This window comes from Trichomonas vaginalis, chromosome I (assembly GCF_026262505.1).
Source record: "Trichomonas vaginalis G3 chromosome I, whole genome shotgun sequence".
NCBI classification, from domain to species: domain Eukaryota; phylum Parabasalia; order Trichomonadida; family Trichomonadidae; genus Trichomonas; species Trichomonas vaginalis.
The window spans coordinates 5,795,532-5,820,857 of NC_067203.1; the positions used below are offsets into that span (position 1 = coordinate 5,795,532).

The 25,326-nt window shown below is 29.8% G+C and overlaps 13 protein-coding genes across 13 annotated transcripts, besides 6 other annotated features; 5 read left to right on the plus strand and 8 right to left on the minus strand.

Annotated features, from left to right (window-relative positions):
* Window positions 1-193: 193 nt before the first annotated feature.
* On the plus strand, window positions 194-2,046 carry TVAGG3_0936110 (spectrin binding; the record flags this gene model as incomplete). The annotated part of the gene is made up of 1 exon (XM_001315644.1): window positions 311-1,999. The coding sequence occupies one exon, from the start codon at window positions 311-313 to the stop codon at window positions 1,997-1,999; it is 1,689 nt and encodes a 562-aa protein (XP_001315679.1).
* Window positions 2,047-2,169: 123 nt separating this feature from the next.
* Window positions 2,170-3,594, minus strand: TVAGG3_0936120 (uncharacterized protein; the record flags this gene model as incomplete). The annotated part of the gene is made up of 1 exon (XM_001315645.1): window positions 2,417-3,400. The coding sequence occupies one exon, from the start codon at window positions 3,398-3,400 to the stop codon at window positions 2,417-2,419; it is 984 nt and encodes a 327-aa protein (XP_001315680.1).
* A 222-nt stretch (window positions 3,595-3,816) lies between these two features.
* Window positions 3,817-4,473, plus strand: TVAGG3_0936130 (pre-mRNA-processing factor 19 family; the record flags this gene model as incomplete). The annotated part of the gene is made up of 1 exon (XM_001315646.2): window positions 3,817-4,236. The coding sequence occupies one exon, from the start codon at window positions 3,817-3,819 to the stop codon at window positions 4,234-4,236; it is 420 nt and encodes a 139-aa protein (XP_001315681.1).
* Window positions 4,474-4,517: 44 nt separating this feature from the next.
* Window positions 4,518-5,315, minus strand: TVAGG3_0936140 (ribonuclease inhibitor domain-containing protein; the record flags this gene model as incomplete). Its single annotated transcript, XM_001315647.1, has 1 exon — window positions 4,518-5,315. One exon carries the CDS (start codon window positions 5,313-5,315, stop codon window positions 4,518-4,520), a length of 798 nt encoding a protein of 265 aa, XP_001315682.1.
* Window positions 5,316-6,690: 1,375 nt separating this feature from the next.
* On the minus strand, window positions 6,691-9,170 carry TVAGG3_0936150 (uncharacterized protein; the record flags this gene model as incomplete). The annotated part of the gene is made up of 1 exon (XM_001315648.1): window positions 6,806-9,151. One exon carries the CDS (start codon window positions 9,149-9,151, stop codon window positions 6,806-6,808), a length of 2,346 nt encoding a protein of 781 aa, XP_001315683.1.
* Window positions 9,171-9,497: 327 nt separating this feature from the next.
* On the minus strand, window positions 9,498-11,244 carry TVAGG3_0936160 (LD33804P family; the record flags this gene model as incomplete). The annotated part of the gene is made up of 1 exon (XM_001315649.1): window positions 9,722-11,200. One exon carries the CDS (start codon window positions 11,198-11,200, stop codon window positions 9,722-9,724), a length of 1,479 nt encoding a protein of 492 aa, XP_001315684.1.
* Window positions 11,245-12,800: 1,556 nt separating this feature from the next.
* Window positions 12,801-12,941: a mobile genetic element.
* Window positions 12,942-13,005: 64 nt separating this feature from the next.
* TVAGG3_0936180 (protein ubiquitination) lies at window positions 13,006-13,539 on the minus strand (the record flags this gene model as incomplete). Its single annotated transcript, XM_001315650.1, has 1 exon — window positions 13,006-13,539. One exon carries the CDS (start codon window positions 13,537-13,539, stop codon window positions 13,006-13,008), a length of 534 nt encoding a protein of 177 aa, XP_001315685.1.
* A 34-nt stretch (window positions 13,540-13,573) lies between these two features.
* On the minus strand, window positions 13,574-14,227 carry TVAGG3_0936190 (protein of unknown function (DUF3447); the record flags this gene model as incomplete). The annotated part of the gene is made up of 1 exon (XM_001315651.1): window positions 13,574-14,227. The coding sequence occupies one exon, from the start codon at window positions 14,225-14,227 to the stop codon at window positions 13,574-13,576; it is 654 nt and encodes a 217-aa protein (XP_001315686.1).
* A 382-nt stretch (window positions 14,228-14,609) lies between these two features.
* Window positions 14,610-14,646: a mobile genetic element.
* A 1,173-nt stretch (window positions 14,647-15,819) lies between these two features.
* Window positions 15,820-15,857: a mobile genetic element.
* Window positions 15,858-16,001: 144 nt separating this feature from the next.
* On the plus strand, window positions 16,002-17,486 carry TVAGG3_0936220 (uncharacterized protein; the record flags this gene model as incomplete). Its single annotated transcript, XM_001315652.1, has 1 exon — window positions 16,002-17,486. The coding sequence occupies one exon, from the start codon at window positions 16,002-16,004 to the stop codon at window positions 17,484-17,486; it is 1,485 nt and encodes a 494-aa protein (XP_001315687.1).
* A 200-nt stretch (window positions 17,487-17,686) lies between these two features.
* Window positions 17,687-17,724: a mobile genetic element.
* A 767-nt stretch (window positions 17,725-18,491) lies between these two features.
* Window positions 18,492-18,526: a mobile genetic element.
* Window positions 18,527-18,848: 322 nt separating this feature from the next.
* TVAGG3_0936250 (ATP hydrolysis coupled proton transport) lies at window positions 18,849-19,489 on the plus strand (the record flags this gene model as incomplete). The annotated part of the gene is made up of 1 exon (XM_001315653.2): window positions 18,890-19,408. The coding sequence occupies one exon, from the start codon at window positions 18,890-18,892 to the stop codon at window positions 19,406-19,408; it is 519 nt and encodes a 172-aa protein (XP_001315688.1).
* Window positions 19,490-19,794: 305 nt separating this feature from the next.
* On the minus strand, window positions 19,795-20,076 carry TVAGG3_0936260 (saposin family; the record flags this gene model as incomplete). Its single annotated transcript, XM_001315654.1, has 1 exon — window positions 19,795-20,076. The coding sequence occupies one exon, from the start codon at window positions 20,074-20,076 to the stop codon at window positions 19,795-19,797; it is 282 nt and encodes a 93-aa protein (XP_001315689.1).
* A 1,539-nt stretch (window positions 20,077-21,615) lies between these two features.
* On the minus strand, window positions 21,616-22,080 carry TVAGG3_0936270 (uncharacterized protein; the record flags this gene model as incomplete). Its single annotated transcript, XM_001315655.1, has 1 exon — window positions 21,616-22,080. One exon carries the CDS (start codon window positions 22,078-22,080, stop codon window positions 21,616-21,618), a length of 465 nt encoding a protein of 154 aa, XP_001315690.1.
* Window positions 22,081-24,160: 2,080 nt separating this feature from the next.
* Window positions 24,161-25,326: part of a mobile genetic element that runs on past the window's edge.
* TVAGG3_0936290 (uncharacterized protein) lies at window positions 24,355-25,314 on the plus strand (the record flags this gene model as incomplete). The annotated part of the gene is made up of 1 exon (XM_051252777.1): window positions 24,355-25,314. The coding sequence occupies one exon, from the start codon at window positions 24,355-24,357 to the stop codon at window positions 25,312-25,314; it is 960 nt and encodes a 319-aa protein (XP_051078351.1).

Sequence of the window (25,326 nt, forward strand, 5' to 3'; positions counted from 1 at the left end):
CTTTGTTTATTAAAAAATATAAATTATATTTGGAAACACTGATATTGCGCGCGCTCTGTCAGAAAATAATTGCACAATATCTCATGTAGATATAAGATACTTAAAATTGTTGATCATAGTAATAGAATACATGATTTTCTGGTTTTCATTAATTATTACTTTATTTGAACTATGTATGTCGCATTTTACGTCTAGCGAGCCTTGTATAAGCTGTTCATACTGATTTGTGAGTATTAAATAGTAATGTATCTAGCAAAGTTACTAGTTTTATGTTATCAAGAATTTTGATCGAACTGTTCGTCCAGCAAAAATGATTCAGAATTCCATTATGCACTACTCAGAGATATTCATGGAGGCATTCAGTCAGCTCTCTCACATAGAAGATATCGATTTTGAATCATATATAAAATTAATCAATTCATATGATTTCCAAATCGACGATTTATATAGTTTAATCAAAAATTTGATTCTTTCACATCCATCAAAGATTAAATTATTTACTCGATTTTACGAAAAGCTCGATAATTTCTTGGAAAATTTGCATTATGAATTTAATAAGTATTATAGTTCTGTATGGTTTGCAAGAATGATATTACTCATCTATTTAGATGGATTGTTAGATTTAGAACAATTAATTGACTCAGATATTGAACCAGAAAAACTTATTCTCGTTTTGCTTTTTCTTAGAGACTTTATAAATCCAACAGATGATATTTATTCCGACATTACATCAATTCTTGATAGTAAACCAAGCCCAGATCGAAAAAGAGAAATTAAAGCCATGAGAATTACATTAGATTTAATGCAAAACGTAAATGAAAGGAAATACCTTATACTAAATGGCTACAATGATCATACAATTGCGGCTGCTATTGCAAGAGATGATGTTGATCTTCTTATTGAATTATCAACAGATCCTTCTTTCGATGTTAATGCTCAAATAGGACCTTTATTCTTCATGACTAATCCTACCACTCAAGAAATATCATTAATTCAATTAGCAGCAAAGAATAGCGCGATTAATTGCTTTAAATTCTTAATTTCCAACAATGCGAATCTTGATAAGATAGAAAAATACATAATTCAAGGAGGAAACCTTGAAATATTCAGAATCTTTGAAAAAACCTCAAAATATAACTTTCAAAAAATTATTGGACCAATTTTGCAAAATGGCTCTCCGGAGATGATCGAATGGGTTTTAGAAAGAATTGATATCAATAATGATCAGAATAATCGTGAAATTATCGATCAAATTAGATTTATTTATTTTCACATGGAAGACACAAAATATCCGGCTCTCAATGTACTTTTACAATGGGCTGGCCAATTAGGAGTTCAACTTGCCTTCGTATTTGCTTCAGATTCAATAAAATTTGGAAAATTATTATTACTTGACATTTCACTAAATATACTTGATTATGACTTACAGATGATCAATTCAATGAATCCTCTGATCGCAGCTGTAAATACAAGGGAATTCAAAATTGTCAAATTATTATTAGAATCCAAAAATTTTTTAATCAACGAAACGGATCCAATAGGTGAGACTCCTTTAATAAAAGCTATTGTCAACGAGTCAATTGATATTATTGATCTTTTATTGAGTATTCCTCAAATTGACATCAATAAAAAGTCAAAAAATGGTTCAACTCCTTTACACTTTGCTTGTAGAGTTGGAAATCACGATATTGTTAAGAAATTGCTTTCATTAGAAAGTATTAAAGCTGATGAATTAGATAATTATAGATCAACTCCTTTTCTCGAAGCTGTTGAACAAGGAAACCCTGAAAATGTCAAAGAGTTTTGTCAGAGAAAAGATGTAAACATTTTCAGAAACACGATTTATGATAAATCTGCGCTTCATATTGCTGCAGAAGAAGGTAATGAGAAAGTTGTTTCTTTATTGTTAGATTATGGACTGTCGAAGGATACTCTTAGCGGGTCTCAAAAGAAACCATATGATGTAGCTCTTCCTAATGTTAAACATTTACTGTTATAATTTATAATTTTTTTTTGAATTCACAATAAATAAGAAAATTATCTGAGAGAGGGGTTCGAATTTAAATTAATCTATACTATGAATATAGGGTGAACAAATTAGTGAGAATCACAATATCATCAATCATCTATACAAATTAAAATTAATTGCCTAGTTATTCTATCATTTGTATATAATGAATGTTTATAGTGTACTTATTTTGGTTTGACACGGAATTCAATCATGTTGTTTTAGGTTGATTCCAATGTTGCTGTGCTCCAGTTATCATAAATTTGAATTAAAGTCCGATGAGCGTAAGTACACCCTTAAAATGAAGACGAAAATTATAGATAAAAAAAAAGCTTTAAATAAATTTTATATCTTCATATATCATAACATTATAATTAATAGACTCGATTACATCTTATAGCTACAGCTTTAAAAATCATTTGTATTATAAGTTGCAAAGAAATCTGAAAAATTTTTTTCAATTTCTTTGCCAACATCGATATCATGTAATACAAGCCCTGCTTTTTCAAGAACATCACGAAAGCCTGTTCCCTCAATAACTTTTTCATTATCATTAAGAACATAAGAATTTGGTTTATCATTGAAATCCCTTGTAATAGTTAATATTCTTCCATCACCTGTATCAACTTTGAAAGCAAAAGGATTGCTGCTGCTTGGTCTAACAACAGGGCATTTATATTCTCCGGTGAGACTTTTGCCAAACTGGATCCAATTATACAATTCGTATTTGTCTGGCTTTATTAACTTGGTGAAGTTTTCTTTAATTTTGTCTTTTGGTCCGAATTTAAACAAAATTTCATAGAAAATTGGTCCGTATTTGGTGCAAGATTCTCCAAAAAAGTCATCAATAAATGTCTTGATTCCAAATTGAGTTTTCTCATCTCCTTCGCTGAGATATTGGCAGATGGATTCTTCATTCAAGTGGCCGTCATACTGCTTGTTAAACTGTTCAAATTCGTCGATCAATTCAGTGCAATATTTGTATTGATTTAAGCAATGTTCGATAGCTTCGTTTCCCAAGAAACCAAAAGCATTTGAAATGCGTTCGGATTGAATCTCATATTCTAATTTTTGATATGATATGATGCACTCATTTCCCTTATCAATTTTAATTTTACGAATATAATCATTAAGGGTTTTTTGTTGAACTTTTTGACCGGTTTGAACGTCTTTTTTAGTTTTACCAATGTACTTCCAATGTTTGCATAATTTAGAAGTGTCAATTTGATAATAATCAAGTTCTTTTAATTGTTTAATTCCTATTACATCCAAATATTCTTCATTGCAAGAAAATTTATCAATGACTGCTTTGAGTTTGCAAGAGTTGCCTTTCTCTGTGATTTCCGTGAGCATTATGTTAATTTTGTTCTCGATATCTTTCTCTACAGACATAAAAATGATTTGAAAAGTGACCAAAGATTTTTAAAATTTAACAAGCATCATGAGAATGGGATTATATCATTAAAATCTCATTTTTACGCCATATTTTCGTTTATCAAAGTAAACATACCCAATCAAAACAACTTATTGCACAGCAGCTTAACTTATGAATTAGTTGGATAAGGGCGGATGTGATCCAAAACGCAGTTTTAAAAAATGAAATAATAAAAAGATTTTAATTTTGAATTTAAACTCAACTAATAGAATCTATATCTAATGTTTGTATATTCTCCTTCTTTTCTGTTATAAAAACCATATTTGAGCTCAAATGTAGTGAGATAATCACAGTGGAAACAAAGACAAGTCTTATTTTTATGTTTCTTATTGAACATATAAGTCAAAGCTACTGATTTTTCATTCATTTCAAAATGCTCCATTGCGCATTAACAGGTCAAATACCAAAGGTTCCTGTTGTCACGCCTAATGGAATTATATATGATAAGGAAGAAATACTAAAATCTATTAAAAACTCACCAGTTTGTCCAGTTACTGGAAATCCACTTCATGAAAATGATCTAATTGAATTACAAATTTCACAAACAAATATAGAGCCGCCCGAATTTCAGGCTTCTTCTTTTGGTGATTGTCTTTCTGGCCTTCAAAATCAATGGAACATTCTTCAAAAAGAATTATTTGAAACAAGAAAGAAACTTGGACAATGTGAAAGAGAGCTTGCGCAAGCCTTATATGAAAAAGAAGCAGCCAAAAGAATAATTGCAAGACTAATTACAGAAAATCCTGATCAGATCGCAATTCATCAAGTAGATACAAATCCAACAAACCAATAGATCTCATATGTCAGAATACAAGAAATTGTTTGTAGTATATATATAAACTTCAAGAGATTAATAAATTTATTTTTACTATCTAGGCTAATTGAGAAAATTCAGAGTTCCGCATGATACTTACATGTAATTAATACTATCTTAATTTGAGTCTCTCTTCAATAAAGATCCAAAACCGAAAATTAAAGATTCCTTTTTGTAGATTGGATTGTATTTATTGATAGCGTTTGTGTCTGGACGTTCTAAAAGAGTTATTTATTGATAGGAAAAAAAAAGAATTTTATTTATGAGTCAGACATAAGAATGAAAATTGAGAATAAGGAATAATAAAAGAAATAACTACTGTGGTAAATTGTTCGGCACTGAAGATCATAATCACGGAGTGCATGAGGGAATATGCAATCTATCGAATTATCAAGATTCACGTTATCATTTATCCCAAATTTTTCTGATTGGTAACGTGATGTTACTTTTATCATGACATTTGTAGGTGTTAAATGATTCTCTTGATCAATTCTTGCGAATATGTCTTTATTACTTGATGACACACCGCAAAAATCTATCCTACTTAATAATTCCAAGCCTCTCAATGCTTTTTCATCAATGAAACTTACAGATGGAGGAAATCTTATATATTTGAGAACTAAATTAAATCCAAATGCGTAATGACCGACTGTTTGGAGCTTGTCACCTCCAAATTCAATTGTTTTGAGGCCATATAAATCATAGAAAGAATACATTTCAAGTGTTTTGAGGCGGCTATGCTTCTCAAATGTGATATTTTCGATATAATAGCATCTGAAGAATGCATAGTTCTTTATAATTTCGATATTATAGCCTATCTTTACAGATAATATTTGATTACAGTAGGCGAACGAGCATGTGCCTATTTCAACAACACGCCATAGTAGATCAGAGTATGTAATAAAGTTTGGAATACATAATATACCAGAATATGTTGCATTAACAGCATTTGGATAAGTCTCGTTGAATATTCCAGTTCCAACACGAACTTCTCTTCGGAATACATCAACTATTGAATATGTAATATTATTATATTGAAAAACTTCATTATCTCTCATTTGTTAATGCATATTGATAACAATGATTATTATGACAAAAAGAATCGCAATGCATCTATCTCTTCAGCAGTTTATCTATAACGTTTTTCAGTATGAATCCCTAAGGCTCAAAACTTTTTTCTGAGACAATGAAAGAGTCTATAAGAACACTTGATGTTTAACCTATTAATGATCATTAATTTGCTATTTCAGATATGCTCAAAAGGATAATATGTGTATGATTTTATGGCATGTCATGCAGGAGTCAATATGACTAAGGATTTTGCTATTTTTTATAGTTGAATTTTTGAAATTTCAAGATCTAATTATTGAATTATATGAAAAATAAGGGTTTCGTTTTGCGAAAAAACGTACAATACGCAATTTCGCTAAAAAAACATTTAGCTAGCAATTTCGACCTTTGACTCCACTCAAGACGTCACTTTTTTAATTTTGCGGTATCATATTTTTGGAAAATCTTTATGAATATTATATAAAAAGTCTCTTTAATATCTATATTTCATATTTTTATCGATTTTTAAAGTTTTTGCGAAAAGTATTCAATTATTTTTGCTATTTTGTCGGGTAAATGTCAGATTTGCGACATTTTCTGATATGATATTCAGATTCTACGTTGATAATAATGCTTATAGAACCCTCTTGCTATTGTGTCAAAATTGCGAAACCGATAGCAAAAATATCTCGCAATATCAAAATTGAGATATTGAATGAATTATGCATTATAGAGATTAAAAATCTGATTTGTGAAAACATCTCATCAGTTTCTAGCTAATTCAAAAATCTTTACTATCTTATTCGATTAAAATGAAAAGGGAATAGTTTCATTATGCTTTAAATGACAGCCTTATAATATAATCATAGTTTTCGCTCAATACGCAGCATTTTTTTTTCGAAATCTATGGTCAATGTCCTAAATACTGATTGCTTTGCATTCATATCTCTTACATTTTCTATACCCACATCACTATTCATTGCTATTCCTATCTTTTTCATTTTTGTTTGTTTCTCATAATTTCTCAAAAAACACGATAACTTGATATTTGTAAATATCATACTTTATAACGTAAATAAGAACTTGACCTATTAAGAAAAGCAGTAATGAAAAGAAAATCTGAAATTCATAAAAATTACAAGTTTCTGATGACAATTAGCTTAATTAAACCAGGTACAAGATTATATAATTGTATTTTCTATCCAATTATCCATATAATATCTTATCCAGAAAAAATAACTTGATCAATACCAAATGATTTTTTAACTAGTAAATAAAGTATTTTCTTTACACACACATTGTATATCATAGTTTTTTTTGGTTTCGCAAAACATCCAAAAACAAATATGCTATAAAAGTGACAATTTTAGCAAAACGAAACCCTTATGAAAAACTTAAAGTAATATCTACAAAATGACCTATGATAATCTAATTGAAAAAAAGAAAAAGAAGGAGAAAAAAAAATTATATTTTTTTAACGTCGATAAAAAATAATCATTTATATAAAGTCTGTTGATGGGTATTCAAGTGTATCTGGGTTAACCTTATAGGAGTAGTTTCCTGAGTTAGGAACTGTTTTGTTTGCTGTAATGAAATCGAAGTCTTCTCCGCAGTAAGGGTTGATACTATTATACAAGATCTCGTCAGTCTTCCACAATGCGATACTGTTGCCAACTCCCCATCCGAGGCAAATTGAAGAATAAATTGTGGCGAAACCGAGGAGATTATCGATAGCGATGAAGGAAGATGAGTCAAGCATTTCATCGATGAGATCGAAAATGTCCTTTGTGGCTTGGTCGAGGTCGCCCTGCTTGAGATCGAATTTTGTCCAAACTTTTCTGACTTTTGGCTCGTAATTCTTGGCGCGTGATGCTCTGCCGATCTGGATATACGTTGGGCAGATAGCGATCGAGTCGAAATCTCCAACAGTAAAATCTGGATCTTCTTTGCCTGAAGATGATTCGGAATCCTCGAGATCAAAGTCTTGCTCGCCTTTCTTCTTCTTCTTTCTGTTCTTTTCAAGTCTGAACTTCTTCTGTTTTCTCATGATATCCTTAAGAGCGTATTTAACTGGACGCATTGAAGGATCGAACTTGATGAAGAATGGACTGACAAAGGTAACAACGAACGGAACAATGAAAACGGCAAAGTAAGCGACTGTTCCGATAACTGGGTTAATTGTTAACTTTGTAGCAATGCAGGCGATGAGGGATGTGATGGTGCTAACTAAATAGTCAACAGTGTTGACAACGTTGTGTAATCTGGATTTGTATGGATTTTGGACGAGGTTGTAAATGCAAATGAGGGCGCAGACAGCGGTGAAAATAACTGTGATGATGAAAGGTGCTTGGGATGAAACAGAAGCGGATGGGAAGATTGGGAACACGGATGTGGCGAATAGAACGAAAGCCTTGAACTGGGTGAAGTCGAAGTTGAACATTGAGTGCTTGTGGGTGTAAGACTCGAACACGTAGCCACCACTTGTATGGAGATTCTTAACAACTGAAGTAAATTTAGCATCAAGGTCTGTAGTTGGAGCTGGAAGGAACTCGATGATTGTTCTGTGCTGCTTGAAGATGTAGAATTCGATCTGAATAAGAATGAAAAGGAAGAAGACCTGAATAAGAACCATAGGAATCGTATAAGAGTTTGCAACATCGAATTCAGAGAGATAACGTGCTTCTCTGCCTGCCTTCTGAGCAAGGGTTGCGTTGAATCTGCAGGCGGTCATACATGGAGTCCAATATGAGGATTTCCAGTTGCAAACTTGGCAGCCAGAGCCTATGTGCTCCATGAAATACTCGATGAAGTTTTCTCCGGACTGGTTGTAGTAGTAGTACTGGTTGTATTCGCAGAAAACATCTTCAAGATCTGTAGCACGAAGAAGAAGGTTACAAACAGGAATGATAACGAGTGTTGTAAGAATGATGATACCCTTGAAGGCTAAACGGCGGAGTTCAACTAACTTTGGTGCTGTTTTATCGAAGAAATATAAAATAGCAAGTAATAAGCGGATGCCGAAGAAAACTGCAAAGACGGCTGTGACAACCTTGCAGCAAATAACAATACTTTCATAGTTAATACCTTGGTATGACTTCTTAATGATCGATCCCCAAGAAACTGACAAAATAATCATAATCAGCATAAGAACGCCAGCCATTGCGATGTCGAGGATCTTGCGCCACTTTGGATAGCGCTGCCAGTTAATTGCTGGCTCACGATCTTGAATGAGCTTCTTGCACCGCTCGTAATCTTCATCGAGTTGCTTTACGAAATCTTCATCGATGTTCTTCTTGCATGACATCTTGATACGTTCAAGGAAAATGGCTGTAAGAAGACGAGTTGTGCGATTCTTCCAATTGAAGAGATGTCTGTTCTTTATAAGGGGCCATAGGGAAAACGCAATTCTGACAAGGATCCAAATCAAGCCAAGAATAATGAACGGAGCATTAACTTTGGCAGAAACTGGTTCATAATCTTTGCTCTTCCAACAAATGCCGAGTAACAACATGCCAGGTAAGAAAAGATCGGCAGCATAAATTAAAAGTCTATATGTTGGGAAGAAGAAAGAGTAAGTCATTAAATTAATAAATGCTATAATAATAACGGCACTGAGCAAGCATCTCATTGGAGGATTGATAGCGTTGAATTCTTCAATTAATTCGATTGGTCTCAAAAGGATTTTGTTGACTTTAAGGAAATTGATAACTGAAAAATTGGAAGAATTGCCTCTAACGTTTGTTTTTGAAAGCGGGACGAGAGCGAACTGAATAAATGTTAATATATTAGTCATACTGGTGTAACTTACGAGTTCTAAGTTACGCCAATCGTACTTTATACCCATTTATTCCAAAAATTTTTTTCTGAATTTACAATTATTCAATCAAGACGTTGTTATGAAAATCTAATATTTATAATATATACTTAATACTGAGTTAAAATGATTTCTTATTCGAAGATGGCTCACAAAAAGTTGTAATTCATCAAAATTTTTGAAGGTTTTTGTCAAATAATGACTGTGAAATATTAAGCTAAATGATCAGAAAGCTTAGTATAGATTTTTGAATGATTAATAATTTACTGATAAAATGAAGATTCACAAAAGGAAATCTGTGATATCGTTGATTTCGATAGGATTAGCTCCTAAGAATTATGTTATTTATATGAAGATAGTCTCTAGTTATCATTATCTCATGTGAAATCACAAAATTGGTTGACAAAAAAAAAGAAGAATCTCTAGACTTTTCAATGTTCGAATTTGCGGTTTCGTTAAAACTGAGCTAGTCATTGAAAGCTATGACAGACTTTCACACATCTCAGGCTCAATTCTCTGAAAAGGTCAGAAAAACAAGTTAATTTTGAGTTAAAAATAGTTAATCTCTTTAAGTAAATAATGATGTATAAAAATAAACTTTTATTCCAGTTCAAATTTTCCTATAATCTCTACATATTTTACATGCATGGAGAAGATATTGTAAGTGGCCTGATCCTTTGAAGGTTTGCATACGAGCTTGATGCCTGTACCTGGATTATTGGTATCGTACATGATTGTAATTTTGCTTGTTTCTTTTTTAACTGATTCTGGTAAATGATATTTAATTTCATCGATTTTGAGGTTTGATGGGATGACTTTGTTTCCAACAGTTTTATCAAATACAAATCCCAATGTAAGCTTTTGTTGGTAGTGAGTGAATTCGGGATTTTGATAATCGCAAGTAGAATTTGTCAAATAACTGTAGTCATCCTGAACGAACACGTTACGTGGATCGTAGAAAGACGAAAGCGGTCCGTCTGTATCGGCAGTAAGCTGTACAAATCCTGAAAGAGCTGGATTTGTTATTGAAGTCGTTCCCCACATAGTACTGAGGACAGAAAGGACGTTTTTGGATTCAACTTTTGTTTCTCCTTTGCTTGCATATATGATCTGAAGGAGATCTAATACTCCGAAATTGGAATGTATTTTTGACTTCAACTTTCCGACGATTTTGTCGACTTTTTGGATTGTCTTCTGGCGTGATTTGAAGACTTTTGCAAGAATTGGACGCAAAATCGATGGAAGAACCCAATTCAATCTATATTTTGTCAAATACAAGTAAGAATTTTCTTGATCCCACTCAATTGCCTTAGATAAGCATTCTTTATCAAGTGTTGAGATTTCGCTGTCTCCAACTATCTTATCAATTGTATAAAGAACGAAATCGTCTTTGGATTCGAAAACGGCTGTATCATATAGATCTTTGTAATCTATTTTCTTTAAGATGTCTGGAAGCATGTATAATGGCGTGTTATCAATGAATTTTGATCGAGAAATAAATGCGAAATTCTTGGAAATAATATCACAGATGCCACCGATATTATCACGTAAATCTCTATAGTTATCAAGTAATTCTGGGAAGTTTTGAATTGCTTCATCTGTTAATTGGATTTTGAACTTTGGAAGGTAATCTAAGATATTGCCGTTATCAAGGATATTTAACAAACTCTCTGAGAGTAAAGCTGTCAATACTTTGATTCCGTACATTGCGGAGGTAATAAAAACGTCAACAATGTTTGAAGAATCTACAGAAATTGTTGACTTGTAGCAAAAGTCAATAATTTGAGATAAGGCTTTATCACTGATAACATAAGGAGGAGGTAACAACTTGTTATCAGTTGTATCATGTTTTATGAAATAGGAACGGAAAACATTAGAATACTTTGCTAGAATTAGTCGATGGCAATGAATCTGTTCACTTGAAAGTTCGAGAATACAATCAACAAATGATTTGGTTGCGAAAAATTCAACAAATTTAGACTCAACGGGATGAATTTCTATCTTAATTAAAGTTTCCAGGGTATTTGGCTCATCATTTTCATTGGTTTTTTCGACAATTACTTTTTTGTTTGACTGCATTTTTAATAATGTTGAATTTTTTTTTCCTCGAGTAAATTCCAATTAGTCAGAATTTTTCCCAGTATTGAATATTATCAAATTTTCTAAAGATATATATGAAAGCTATGACTAACTACTTGTAAAGATTTGCTTGGCAATTTTTTTTTGGAAAAATACCAAAATCATTTTAGCTTTAAATCATGCATGAAATTGATATTAATGGCCTAACGAAATTGTCTAACGTTCAATTGTTTGCTTTTGCTCTTTTTCCAAAAAAAAATCCTCTTAATAATGTGATAACTATCTCAGTTAATCATCTGGGATATGGTTCTCTTATCTTCCTAATCATCTCTTAAAGTAAGCCAATCTTTATTTAAAATTGATACTGAAGCCTCATTTAAAGATGAAAGGTATGCATAAATATTACATAAGATTTACTAATTTAAATACTATATTAACAAAGAGTTAAAATTCAAATTATAATTTTTATTGAATTATACGCATAAGAAACATCAATTTACCGTTTTATTTTAATATTTTTGGTCATGGTAAATGGGTATGAGATAGTATTTTCAAATAAATATATTAAATACCGTATAAGCAAATTTTATTAAACAAAGAATATAACAATGATTGCAAAAGGAGATCTGAATACTCCTTGAAGTTATGTAAATGGATTAAATTTACTCTGTTTTGTCTCTGGGATTCTTTGATATTCGTTTTTGTCCTTCTTTGACTTATTTTGTGCATTAAAATGATTGGAATCATGATTATTTCTTGTGTTATTGGATTGTTTGTTCTTGATGGTCATTGGTGTGGCGAAATCAAGGTAAAACATTGATTAATTTTGACGACTTCCTCGATCAATATTTTCAAAATCTTATACAGTCGTAAAATTTATAGAGATTCTTAAAGGATCATTGCTATGCATATAGATCGAATCGACGATTAATCACTCAACAAAGTCGTAAGGCTGAAGATTTTGAATCGAAAATTAAGATGTTCCTTAGTTTACAACTATTCAATTTTTAACCCTTGCTCTAGAAATAAATTAAAAACAAAGATTTGTCGACCAATATTATGAAACATATAATCAATAGCATGTTTTCATCTTATTCCCAAATTTTCAAAAGTAGTATTCAAAAAACTAAGCTGGTGAACATCAAAAAGATTTCTAGATGATGAAGATATAGACTCTTAGATTAGATTATTATTTCAATGAAAAGTGAACATCTGCTCAACAAGTTATGAGAAATCGTGATCAGCAGGCCTCTATGAAATATCCATTTTTTAAGGTTTTGATCAAATCTATTCTTTTCATTTCACAACAAATTCTTAACAAATGCTTTGCTTTCAATATTTCTTTCCAAAAATCTCTAAAATCTCAAAGTATTCTCGAAACCACTTCAATTTAGCTAAAAATATCTCTTATGTTTTACATAATAATCTTTGAAATATAATGTTAATCACTCAAATTCAAATTTATTCGTATAAATTCATTTCCTATAATTATAATATATATATTTCCCGAAGTTGTCTGGGCTTGCCATTCGGGCAGGCCCAGCCAACTGAGGCTCGAAATTATATTATATCAAATTTGATTTTTAACATTATATTTTAAGGATGCCCAGGCGAGGATAGGTAAACTACACAAAATTAACCTTAATCATATTGCAATGTGTGAAATGGAAAGTTTAGAAGCATCCAATGTATTAACCTTAAAAGTGCTTTTCTGAGGGCGACTTATCATCTCCCGCGCTCCCTTACTATTTTTAAAAAATAATCGAAATAACTTTAGAAATTTAACTTGAAATTTAAATTCAATATCAGAAAAAGGGGAAAAATAGTATCCCATGCGAAATAAGAACTTCAGTCGTTTCTTTATATTTCTGTGCTTTGGCAAGATCAAGCGCGGTTTTTCCATATTTATCTTTTTCATTGATATTTGCGCCATGCGAAATAAGAAGTTCGGCCATTTCTTCATAATTATATGTTGCTGCAATATGAAGTGCGGTTTCTCCATTTCTATATTTTTCATTGATATTCGCACCATGTGAAATAAGAATTTCAGCTGTTTCTTTACTATTATTACATGCTGCAATACGAAGTGCTGTGTTTCCATTTCCATCTTTTTCATTGATATTCGCACCATGTGAAATGAAGTATTCGGTAAGGGATGCAATATTAAATATCGGTGAATAAACGAAACATTTGTTAATATCACTGGTTTGATCGAAATAAACTAAAAACGATTCAAGATTATTATACAATCCACAAGAAAATAAATCGATCTTTATATTGTATTCATTCATCAAGAATGTAACAAAATCAATGTTGTGTGAAATAATTGCATATCTCATGCAAGATTGATATGGTTTTTGATATTTCAAACATTCACTCATGATCTCTTGATTTCCTCCTAAAAAGGAAAATTCTAGGCATTTTTGAGTTAAATTTCGTTCTTAAAAACTTGAAACAATCAACTGATCCATGGTAACAACATAATTCAAGTAATGAATATCTTCCAACCATAAATTCATATGGATATAATTCGTTTTCAAGTGCTTGATCTTCATTAAATCCTTCTCTTTCGGTGAATGAGATGAATTTTTCTAGGTTATTATACATAATTGCTCTGTAAATTGTATTTTCTGTATGAATATTGAAATTTTTAATATAAAATTTTCCGAATTCAGTAAACTTGTCTAATTTAATTCCATATTCTTTGAAAAATAGGAAGTTTGAAATAATTTTGATATTATTGACCTCTTTGACATGATATTCATCAGATATGAGTTTGGCAAGAGATAAATATGACTTTGTATAGCGATTATTATATGTAACAATATTTAAAATGTCTTTTATAACATATTTAGGTAGATATTTCTTTGAATCAATCAATTCTGTTTTGATCATTTTGTAAATTTTATTTAATTCTTCTTCATTTTGGGTTTTGAGCTGATAAATTGCATTGTATGAATCGATGTAGGTTTTGAAGATACTTCGCAATTCACTGAAATTATTTGGGTGAGTGTCTTGATCAGACATTAAAAAATTGTAAAAGTTATAAAATTGTATTTTACCATACAGGATATCCTTTAAATTCATTAGAAAAAAATGTAATGTTATACATCTGGCAAACTATGACTACAAAGATTTCGGAAATAATTTATTGTTACTCCTTCAATTTCGTTTGCCTTCTCTTGAAGAGCATTTTGCTTCTCCATGAACTTAACTAACTCTTCTCCTGTCAATGGTTCCCAGCTCTAGATGATCAAACGGAAGGTTCTGTGGGTATTATTCGTTCTTAAGGTTTCGGCCGACAAATAAGGGGGTTCTCTCTGAGTAAATATGATAAGATTGTCCGAATTGGCCTTGGGAGAAAACTCAAAGGTTATCTGAAACGGCAAATAGATAGAAAATGATATTGTAATAAACAGAAATTCATCAAAAGTGACAGCTCTCAATTTTTTGACATTTGTAAATTCTAAATTGAATAAGAAAAATGAAATAATACTAAGCATAATACAATATTCTAGATTTAATTATAATTAGGAAAAAGTTAGTTTTGAGAGTACTTTTCATAGGCATATAGAATGAAATCTTCTGAAAAATAATATCACATAAACTCATATTATTTTCTAATATATAACTATTTTATATAAAAATCAAATTCAATGATCTTAAAAGCGAAGGATAAACCTCAAAATTTACGAATATAATGAGTGGGAATATAATGCTTATCTATCATAAAACCATATGAAATATCAATTTTTGCTTTACGCCTAATTTTTGACGACAATTAGCAAAAAATGTTAAATGTTAACACTCAGTCCATTTGAATATGAAAAATAAAATTGACTTTGATTAAATGTTTTTATTTATCATGCAATTCTTCTTGCGACCAAAGATTTGAATAAAACTTCAAAAAATAAGATAGCTTAAAAAATAATATACGGTAGTGTTTACTAGATGAATAGTATATAAATTCTATTAAAATGGATTTGATCCAAAAAAATATAAAACCAAAATAATTGTTATAATTTAAATGAAGAAGTAATTTAAAACAATTTTATTTATGATCAAATTTTATATATTTTTTTGGATCAAATCCATTTTAATAGAATTTATATACTATTCATCTATTAGTAAACACTACCGTATATTATTTTTTAAGCTATCTTATTTTTTGAAGTTTTATTCAAATCTTTGGTCGCAAGAAGAATTGCATGATAAATAAAAACATTTAATCAAAGTCAATTTTATTTTTCATATTCAAATGGACTGAGTGTTAACATTTAACATTTTTTGCTAATTGTCGTCAAAAATTAGGCGTAAAGCAAAAATTGATATTTCATATGGTTTTATGATAGATAAGCATTATATTCCCACTCATTATATTCGTAAATTTTGAGGTTTATCCTTCGCTTTTAAGATCATTGAATTTGATTTTTATATAAAATAGTTATATATTAGAAAATAATATGAGTTTATGTGATATTATTTTTCAGAAGATTTTGTGTTCTTCTTCAAAATTTTATTTTTTATTAAAAAGAATCTTTACAAAATATACATTTACTTTAATTAATATTTAAAAACGTGCTCTATCAAAAGTTCCAAAAATTCAATATTTTAGCTTTTCTGAGGTGTCACTTTTGATGAATTTCTGTTTACAACAATATGAGTATGATATGGCCATGCTTATGCAGATAAATATTTATCAAGAGAAAATTGGCCTCGAAATTCCAAAAATTGCTCCCTGAATATATTTGGTGCTTCGCGCCGATATATTTGATTGAAAAGGCGTTATTTCAAAAGTGAAATGGATGCAGGAGACTATGTTAATCGAAAAACTAATTATGATATAGAGCAAAAAGGCGGAACTAACTTTTTGCATGCATCGTATTACAAATATCTTGCTGAAGCTGTTAGAGATTCAAAAAATGTCAAAAATTCAATCTTAAAAGACCAAATATATATCCAAAACACAACATCATGGGAAAATTCGATGAAAGCTGTTATTGCATTTTTGAAGCGTTACAACTTAACTCAAACATTAAAAGCAATAGAAACTGAATACAATCAAATTCCAACAAAAACAGGATTTGTCCATGGTGTACAACTTGATGACTTCTTTGATGATATGATTGAATTATCAAAAGCTAAAAAACAAGTAGAACAATCTCCAAAACCAACTAGAGTCAATAACACGCTCCAATCTGCTTTTGCAGACATTCAAAATCTTAAAGTACCAGGAACTACATCATCATTTACATCGCCACAGAAAGTTCAAATACCAACCACACCTAAAGCTCAAAACACTTTACAGCAACCTACTCCAAAATATCAACCAATAACAGACATACCTTCAAGACTACTTGAAACTCCAAAAGCTCCATCTGCTTCTAAATCATCAAATATTCCAAGTAGATTAACAAATTTGAGGAGCGTTGGAGAACTAGAACTTGAACCTCTTGATATCCCAGACGAAGATCAGCCGGTTCAAGTTAAAAAAGAGAATCCAAAATCCCTATTTGGCCCTCCTCCAGCAAGAACGAGAGATATTGGCAATATTGGCATTCCTGGAGGATCTCCAGCTGCTCTTCCAAAGCCTCCTTTCATGAAAATCAAAGAAACAAAGATTAAGAAAGCAAATACAATTGATCCTTCGGAATCTTCTGACATTGAACCATCATCCATTGATGAATTGCAAGGATTGATTGATGGCACGCCTTCCACTCTCGATAGCGAATCTATTTTCAGGAGAGGACCGATTGCAAGAAAGAAATCTGTTGATAATTCATATAAACCAACAAGAAGATACAAAGATGGATCGATTGTCAAACGCGGAAGAAAAGATCCACTCGAGAGGGTATCAAGGATTTACACAATGGATGGTTCTGAGTCCTCTTTTCGCCCATCTCTCGTTGAATCTTTCTCAAGTAGAAGATCAACATCAGTTGAAAAAAGTGACAGAGAAAGGGAACGTGAAAGAGAACGTGAGCGTGAAAAGGAGAGAGAAAGAGAGCGTCAGAAAGAAAAGGAGCGGGAAAGGCAGAAAGAAAGGAGTGCACAAAAAGAAAACGAAAAACTTCCGAAATTAGCAACTATTTCAAAGAGGTTTTTAGGAAAGCAAATATCAGAAGATGATTTAGAAGATACTTCAAGAAGACATCATCACCATCATAGCTCATCTCATGAATATTCAAGCGAATCTGGAGATTCATCACATCACCATCATCATCACCATAGCAGCGATCATCATCATGATGATAAGCACAGGAGTTCATCAAGCAGAAGATATTAAATAAATATTTTGTTGTTTTTTCTTTTCGAAATTCATAATTTTTTCTCTATCCTTGAAAACTATCAGAATCAGTTCTCTTAACTTTGGCTGATGAATTGATAGATAAAGTTCAAAAAAAGATGTTAAAATTGTCCCCTTTTGTGCTAAATACTATAGTATCAATTCAAAGCACTATTCAACACTTGATTACGAGGATCTAATGTTGTAAACAGAAATTCATCAAAAGTGACACCTCAGAAAAGCTAAAATATTGAATTTTTGGAACTTTTGATAGAGCACGTTTTTAAATATTAATTAAAGTCAATGTATATTTTGTAAAGATTCTTTTTAATAAAAAAATAAAATTTTGAAGAAGAACACAAAATCTTCTGAAAAATAATATCACATAAACTCATATTATTTTCTAATATATAACTATTTTATATAAAAATCAAATTCAATGATCTTAAAAGCGAAGGATAAACCTCAAAATTTACGAATATAATGAGTGGGAATATAATGCTTATCTATCATAAAACCATATGAAATATCAATTTTTGCTTTACGCCTAATTTTTGACGACAATTAGCAAAAAATGTTAAATGTTAACACTCAGTCCATTTGAATATGAAAAATAAAATTGACTTTGATTAAATGTTTTATTTATCATGCAATTCTTCTTGCTAATTGTCGTCAAAAATTAGGCGTAAAGCAAAAATTGATATTTCATATGGTTTTATGATAGATAAGCATTATATTCCCACTCATTATATTCGTAAATTTTGAGGTTTATCCTTCGCTTTTAAGATCATTGAATTTGATTTTTATATAAAATAGTTATATATTAGAAAATAATATGAGTTTATGTGATATTATTTTTCAGAAGATTTCATTCTATATGCCTATGAAAAGTACTCTCAAAACTAACTTTTTCCTAATTATAATTAAATCTAGAATATTGTATTATGCTTAGTATTATTTCATTTTTCTCATTCAATTTAGAATTTACAAATGTCAAAAAATTGAGAGCTGTCACTTTTGATGAATTTCTGTTTACAACACTAAATATTAAAATTCAGGAAAATAGACTGATTTAATGTTTCTCCTTAATATGTTCTTTGGAAAATTTGTAATCATCGGATATGAAAAATCAAAAAATAGATAAAATTGTTCGATTCAGTATAAAGGTTCTTCACAATTGAGTATCTATTATACACAGGTAATGCAAAATTAGAAAAATCTTCATGATTCCAAAATTTCAAATCACCGTTTTTGAATTCCAATGAGTATTATACCATGCATGAGCCTCATTTTTATCATAAACATTGAAATTGATAGTTTAATCGGCATGAACGAAACAAAAAATTATCAAACCGCCGTTCGATCGGCATAAGAATTCAAAACTTTACAAAACAAATTTAATAATGGCATTGACTGAAGACCTTTGTCCTGTATGGGCCGGCTTTATTGGCTTTCTTGGCATTGCTATAGCTCTTGGAGCCACAGCAATTGGTTCAGGCTACGGAACTGCTAAGTCTGCTATTGGTGTTTTCGCTGCATGCTCTATTCATCCAGAATTTATTTACAAAGGACTTATGCCAGTTATTATGGCTGGTATTGTCGGTATTTACGGGTTAGTCGCGGCTGTTATTATGAACACAAGAGTTATAGAAACAAGCGATCGATCTTTCCATCAATTCAATGCATATGCTATTCTCTCATGTGGACTTTCTGTCGGCCTTTGCGGTATCGCTTCTGGCTGCTGCATTGGTGTTGCTGGTGATGCTGCTTGCCGTGTTTTAGGTGAAAAGCCACAACTTCTTATGGGTGCTATGCTTGTCCTCATTTTCGGAGAAGTTCTTGGTCTTTACGGTTTCATTGTTGCTTGCATTATGTCAGGCAAAGATGATACAAGAAAAGACTGCACTCATGCCCTCAGATAAATTTAATTACTATTCAATACAGAAGTTCCCAGTTTTTTTAATATCTATAAATTAATTTCTTTTTCTTAATTATTATTTTTATTAAATATATATCATCTCTATTCCTTTGCATAATTATCTAGGATGTAAAATTCATAATATGTATGGACTATTAATCATAGTTTCACAATCTATATTTTCAAATAAAATTAGGTGTCTTATATTATTATATTGGTTGGGCAATAACAAGCCGAATATTGTGTTTTTCTTGAAAAATTCATTGAATCAATAGTATTAATTAAGTTACTTAAAAAAAAAATCAGAAACATTTTCAATTTTGAAAAAGTAATGAGAAGTAATACGAGTAAAATGACATTTAGTAATTTGCTGAAAAAAATCCTAGCTGATTAACAATAATGCTTCTTTTGGCAATAACAAAGAGCATCACAATTTGGATGTTCCCTAGCATCTTGTATTAAAGAATCGAGTTTCTTATTAACGTACATCTTGCAAAGCTTGGAGAATGAGCGGATACTATCTGGGAGGCTATCGCATTTACTTAAAGCCATCTGTTTGATTGTTTCTCTTGAAGCGCCGCTGCGAGCTAAACTAAGTGAACCCTCACCATAATGCTTGCACCAATCGCAGATTGCGTGAGCCCCAACTAATGATAATATGAGGAAGAACATCAAATGACGATAGCGATAGTGGTTGTAACTTTCGGATTTGAATGTTTGATTTTGGAAGAATTAAATATAATAATTATGCTTTCTTGAATTTTTTTTTTACTTTTGTCAGATTTTTTTTTCACTCATTTTTCTATCAGGTAGTGGAGAAATGGAAAATCAGAAATTGACCACACGAAGTTTCAGTTTATGGAGAGTATGAAAATATTTAAAATAGCTAACATTTGAAATATTAGTCTATAGGAATTGAATCATAAATTATAAGCGGAACAAAATGATTAATATAAGAGGAACGAATAGATTTTCATGCAATATATGCAATGTTTAGCAATTATTAAGATGTTTTAGAAAGAAATACCCATAAGAAAGAGAAATGAATTGAGAAATTGATTATAAGACTATCCGAATGATAAAATTATATATGAAAAAGTTAAAATGTTTGTCATTATGTTAAAGTGCGGTTTTGAAGAAACAGTTCGCCATTCAAATGGGATTTTTCAACGTTGAACAATAGAAGAGTGAAAGAAGAATTACAAAAGAAATGTTGTATATCATCAGGAAGAGGATACAGTTATCATACCGCTTGATATAAATAAAGAAAACTCGTTTTGAATTTGAAAACATTTACAGCTGATAAATAAAGGTTTATTAGAATGGAATAAATTTACAAAGACAATATGTTAGGTCAATAAGCGTTTGTGTGTCAAATTATAAAGAATACCATATAAAATAAGAATTTATATATCGAGAATTAAAAACACATTGAAATTTGAATGATTGAATTTTTTATAATAGGCATATATCATATGATAAGATTTTTTAAGATTTGAATTCGACCATATAATTTTCAGAATTCTTTTTGAATTGATTAATTGAGCTCAAAAAATAATTGGATAAATTAAAGGAAAATATATAAATTATGAAACTTCATACAATAAAAATCAGAATATCTTTTGTGTTATATCAATTTATTGAATAGGCAAACAAAAATGAAAGAGGCTTAAAAAATTGAAAGGATTGAAAAGTATCACAATTTCAATCGAAGTCATCGGATAGAATAATTTTATCTTATTTTTTTATTTCCATTAGATGCGATTTTGTTCCATTACCAATATTATTTTTAATATTTTCATGAAAATCCAATTGTTTAGATTCTGTACCTCTGAAACTTTCGTTTATGTGATAAAATGATTCAAAAATTGCAACATAATCTCTACAAGAAAAATAAAACCAGAAGTTAAAACGAAACAATCTTAATGAATTGAAAATAAGAAGAAGATTAATGAATATCAAGATCTATAGGTTCTTTTGCAAATTTATATGCAAATAAAGCAGACCTACGATGAGTTAGGAGATATCTATTGTTTTGAAGTGAATTTTGAAAAAGATTTGATGTCAAATAAATGGTGAACAAAATTTTTATTAATTAAAGTTATTTCAATGGCAACATTATTTTCTTCAAATATTAAATTAAATAACTTTCATAAATAAATAATAGTAATATAATCTAATAAAACAAAACAATAAAGCCGCGTTTCTCAACTATTCATGGTGATTGATAAGCTGTGATAAGTCAGAAGGATCGAGAATTTCGTTCTCGTTATTCTGAGGCTCTTGTATCATCTCTTGAGGATAATTCTTCTTATTAACATCCATTCCAGAATATATGAATTTTTGCATGAGCTCGTGTATTACAGGATACACATGAGTCCAATTTTCAGCAAACCAACAGAGGAGTGCAGATCTGTTTCTCCTCGCTAATTTATCTATTTTAATATTATTTTTAGTGGAAACTATTGCAGCTATATTTATTAAGAAAGATGATGTTACATAGCAACCAAAAATTTTTTCTATGTACCTAGACACGTGGCCCATTTGAACTCCTGTTCTGACAATGCGTTTTTGTACATCATCATAGTCCTTTTGACTCTGCTTTGCTGGCTTCTTCTTTTGTTCGAAGGTAGAAGTTGGTAGAAGTGGTGTTAATGACATTCTCCTGTCAATCATAAAAAATAATAAATAAATAAAAATTGAATTATCGAAACAAAATTTTGTGATTCTATAGAACTCATTAAATAGGTGGAGATATATTTGATTTTTTGGAATTGATGAGTTGTAAAGTATTCAAAAAGTGGTAAGCTGACGGTTATATTAATTACTCATTGAAATTTTAAAAAGAAACCCGATTTATTAATAGATATGAAGTTAAAAATAAAGTATAGGATCAAATATAGTTTTTACATTCAACTTTAACTTTTCTGAGCCATTTTTTAAAAGGATATCGTTTATTGTTAACAAAATGTATTATTCATATATTTGATCTGAGAAAGCAATATTTTTTGCAAATAAAAACTATCAAAATTTGATTTAATTCAAATTTTAATTGAATATTGAGCAATGCATGTTCACAAAATACTTTTGAATAATCTTTTGAAAATGAATTTTATAGACATATAATTAAATTAATAGATCCAATATATGTGTGCAATTTTTTAAAAATCAATATCAAAATTGAAGGTCAATTTTAATAGTAAAATAAGAAGAGATATTATAAAACTGATTGAAATCCAAAAATTCATGTATAAATTATCAATTTTTTCAATCCAAACTTTCAATTTTATTTTGCCTGACAATTGATATATTATATAATAGCCATAACTATGGTCAGTTAAAATTTGAATAAAGTATTCAAAAAAGAGGTTTTCCTATCGGCAAAAATCAATACAATTTTTTGAGAATTCTCTAGAAAGCCTTCTCAAATCCTAGTCTTCCATTCATTTTTACATTTAAAGATATTTATATATTCAGTCAATTACGTTGGTTTTCGAGTTAAAATGAGTTCTTCTCTCAAAAAGTTAAACTTTTTTCATGAAAAAATCGGAATTTACATCGTCTAGTTCTTGATTACATTTTTATAATTCCAAAAATCATTTACTAAATTATAAGTATATAACATATCTCATCTCATTTTACTCTAAAGTCCTGAAATCATATTTCAACATTTTCTCTTTTTAATATTTTCATTAATTAAATATTTAATACTACTGGAATATATAGATATTTGAATACATTCTAATTGAGTTTTTAAGAATTTCATCATATCGATAAGAGACCTGTAATCATGTTCGTTGTTGTAACTTATCACACTTACCTCACAGATTCGATTATTAATTCCAAAACGAAGTAACATAACGGATTGACAACGAAATCTTTCCATTCCTATTAATAACCATTTTAGCTTCTTATCTCTTTACTTTTTAGATTTTATTGCATTTGTTAAATACTATCACAGGCTATAAATGCATCTTCTCGATGATATTTTATTTCTGATATTAATATGAATCAATCAAATGAAATATGAGGTTAGAGTGCATTTATTTTGGTATGTAATTCGTTATTTCTTTAAAAAAAACTATCGGGATTTGTATCTCGATTGATGAAAATTTCAATTTTTTACCTCAGTCAATATCTATTGACTCCTATTATTTATTCAAAACCTTTAGCGTATAATTCATTCTATCAACATGAACGTTACTGTGGTCATAGTAGTAGAATCATGCGGGGTTTGTGACTTTTTTTGCTGCATCTATATATAGACGATACATTAAATTTTTCATATACTAAACACATTAAAAAATAACATTAATTTTAAAATAATTTATTTTTTTATTCTTACATAAATGACCCAACAAGTAAAACCTGATAAAGTGGATAATAGAATTTTAGAGGATGGTGTTCCTGTTTACATTCAAAGATTTAAAGGAAAACAATATTACAGAATGATAAATCCTGAATATGTGAAACATATATTTAATAAAGAAGGATGTAAAGTTTTAAATATTGAAGAGTTTGAAAATACTAAATCTATAATAAAATATGAATTTAGGAATAAATGTTATACAGTTTCATATTATGAATGGAAAACCGATAAGATTAGAAAACATTTAGGAGATTATGGGGAAAAATCTGAATTCTTTAAATCTAGTATATACGAGAGAGTAAAAGAAATTAGATATAATTATTTTCATGAATGAAAGATTCACTACCATAATGAAATAAAAAAAATAAACTTTAAACATTCATGTCTTACATTTTTGAATAATTTATTTTTTTAATTCGTATGAAATGAGTGTCAAAACTAACGACGTGAAAACATTAGGATTCACAAACGAGGAAATAAAGGATATATTAGTGGAGGCGGGTTATGAAGTTAGTAAATATTATTTAAGAAATTGTCAAAAATTCGCGGAGTTTTTAAATGAATTTGATTATGATGGAAAAATGAATAAAGATGATGTTATAAATTTCTTATATCCCACATCTAAAGAAGAAAAACCTAAAGAACCTAATGTTTTCCCTGAATATTATGAAGAACGAATTAAAGATGATGATGAATATGATGAAATTGAAATTGAAAGACTGAAAAAAATAAGAGATGAAATAGATGAAAAAATTAAGGAATTAAGAGAAGTTGAAAAATATAATGAGAATGAAGTAGAGGGTTTAATGAATATCCCAGCTTCAGAATCAGAAGTTCAAAAATCACATGAGGAAAGATATAAAAATTACTTTTTGGAATCTACTAAAAATTTATTAGATGGTGATATTGACGAAACACTTTCAGAAGAAGGCACAAAATTTATTCATAAACATAAGCTTCAGTTTATTGACGATGGAGATTATCCATGTATATTACTTTCACCTCCTCTTGATTCTGAAAAATTCAAAAAAGCACTGAAAAATGTAACATATGCAACAAATACGATTAAGAAAGAAGACCATGATATTTACACAAATTATTATTTAAATAAATGTACAGGTGTTGATAAAGTTTTTGATTTGTTAGATAAAATATCAAAAGAAACAATTGGTACATATAAAATTTTATGTGATTGTGGTTTCATTGTTGAAGATACCGTTGATGTTTCATATGAAAGAACAGCTCCGAAGGAGGACGAAGTGGAAAGATCTATTCCATTCGTTATTAAGAACATAAAAGATATGAAAACCTATAAACATTATATTTATTCATTCATTTCAGAAAAAATGGAAGCAACACATAAATCATCTCGTCATCATTTCATAGCTATTCACACATTCCTTTTCAAAGTTGTGAAATTAAATAAGACAGGAATTAGATTTAATGTATCAGGTTACGCATTCTTGAGTAAATTAAAATGTATTCGTCACGTTGCAGATGATAAAAATTTGTGTGTTCTTAATTCATTTTATGGACTTTAGCCCTGGACTCTC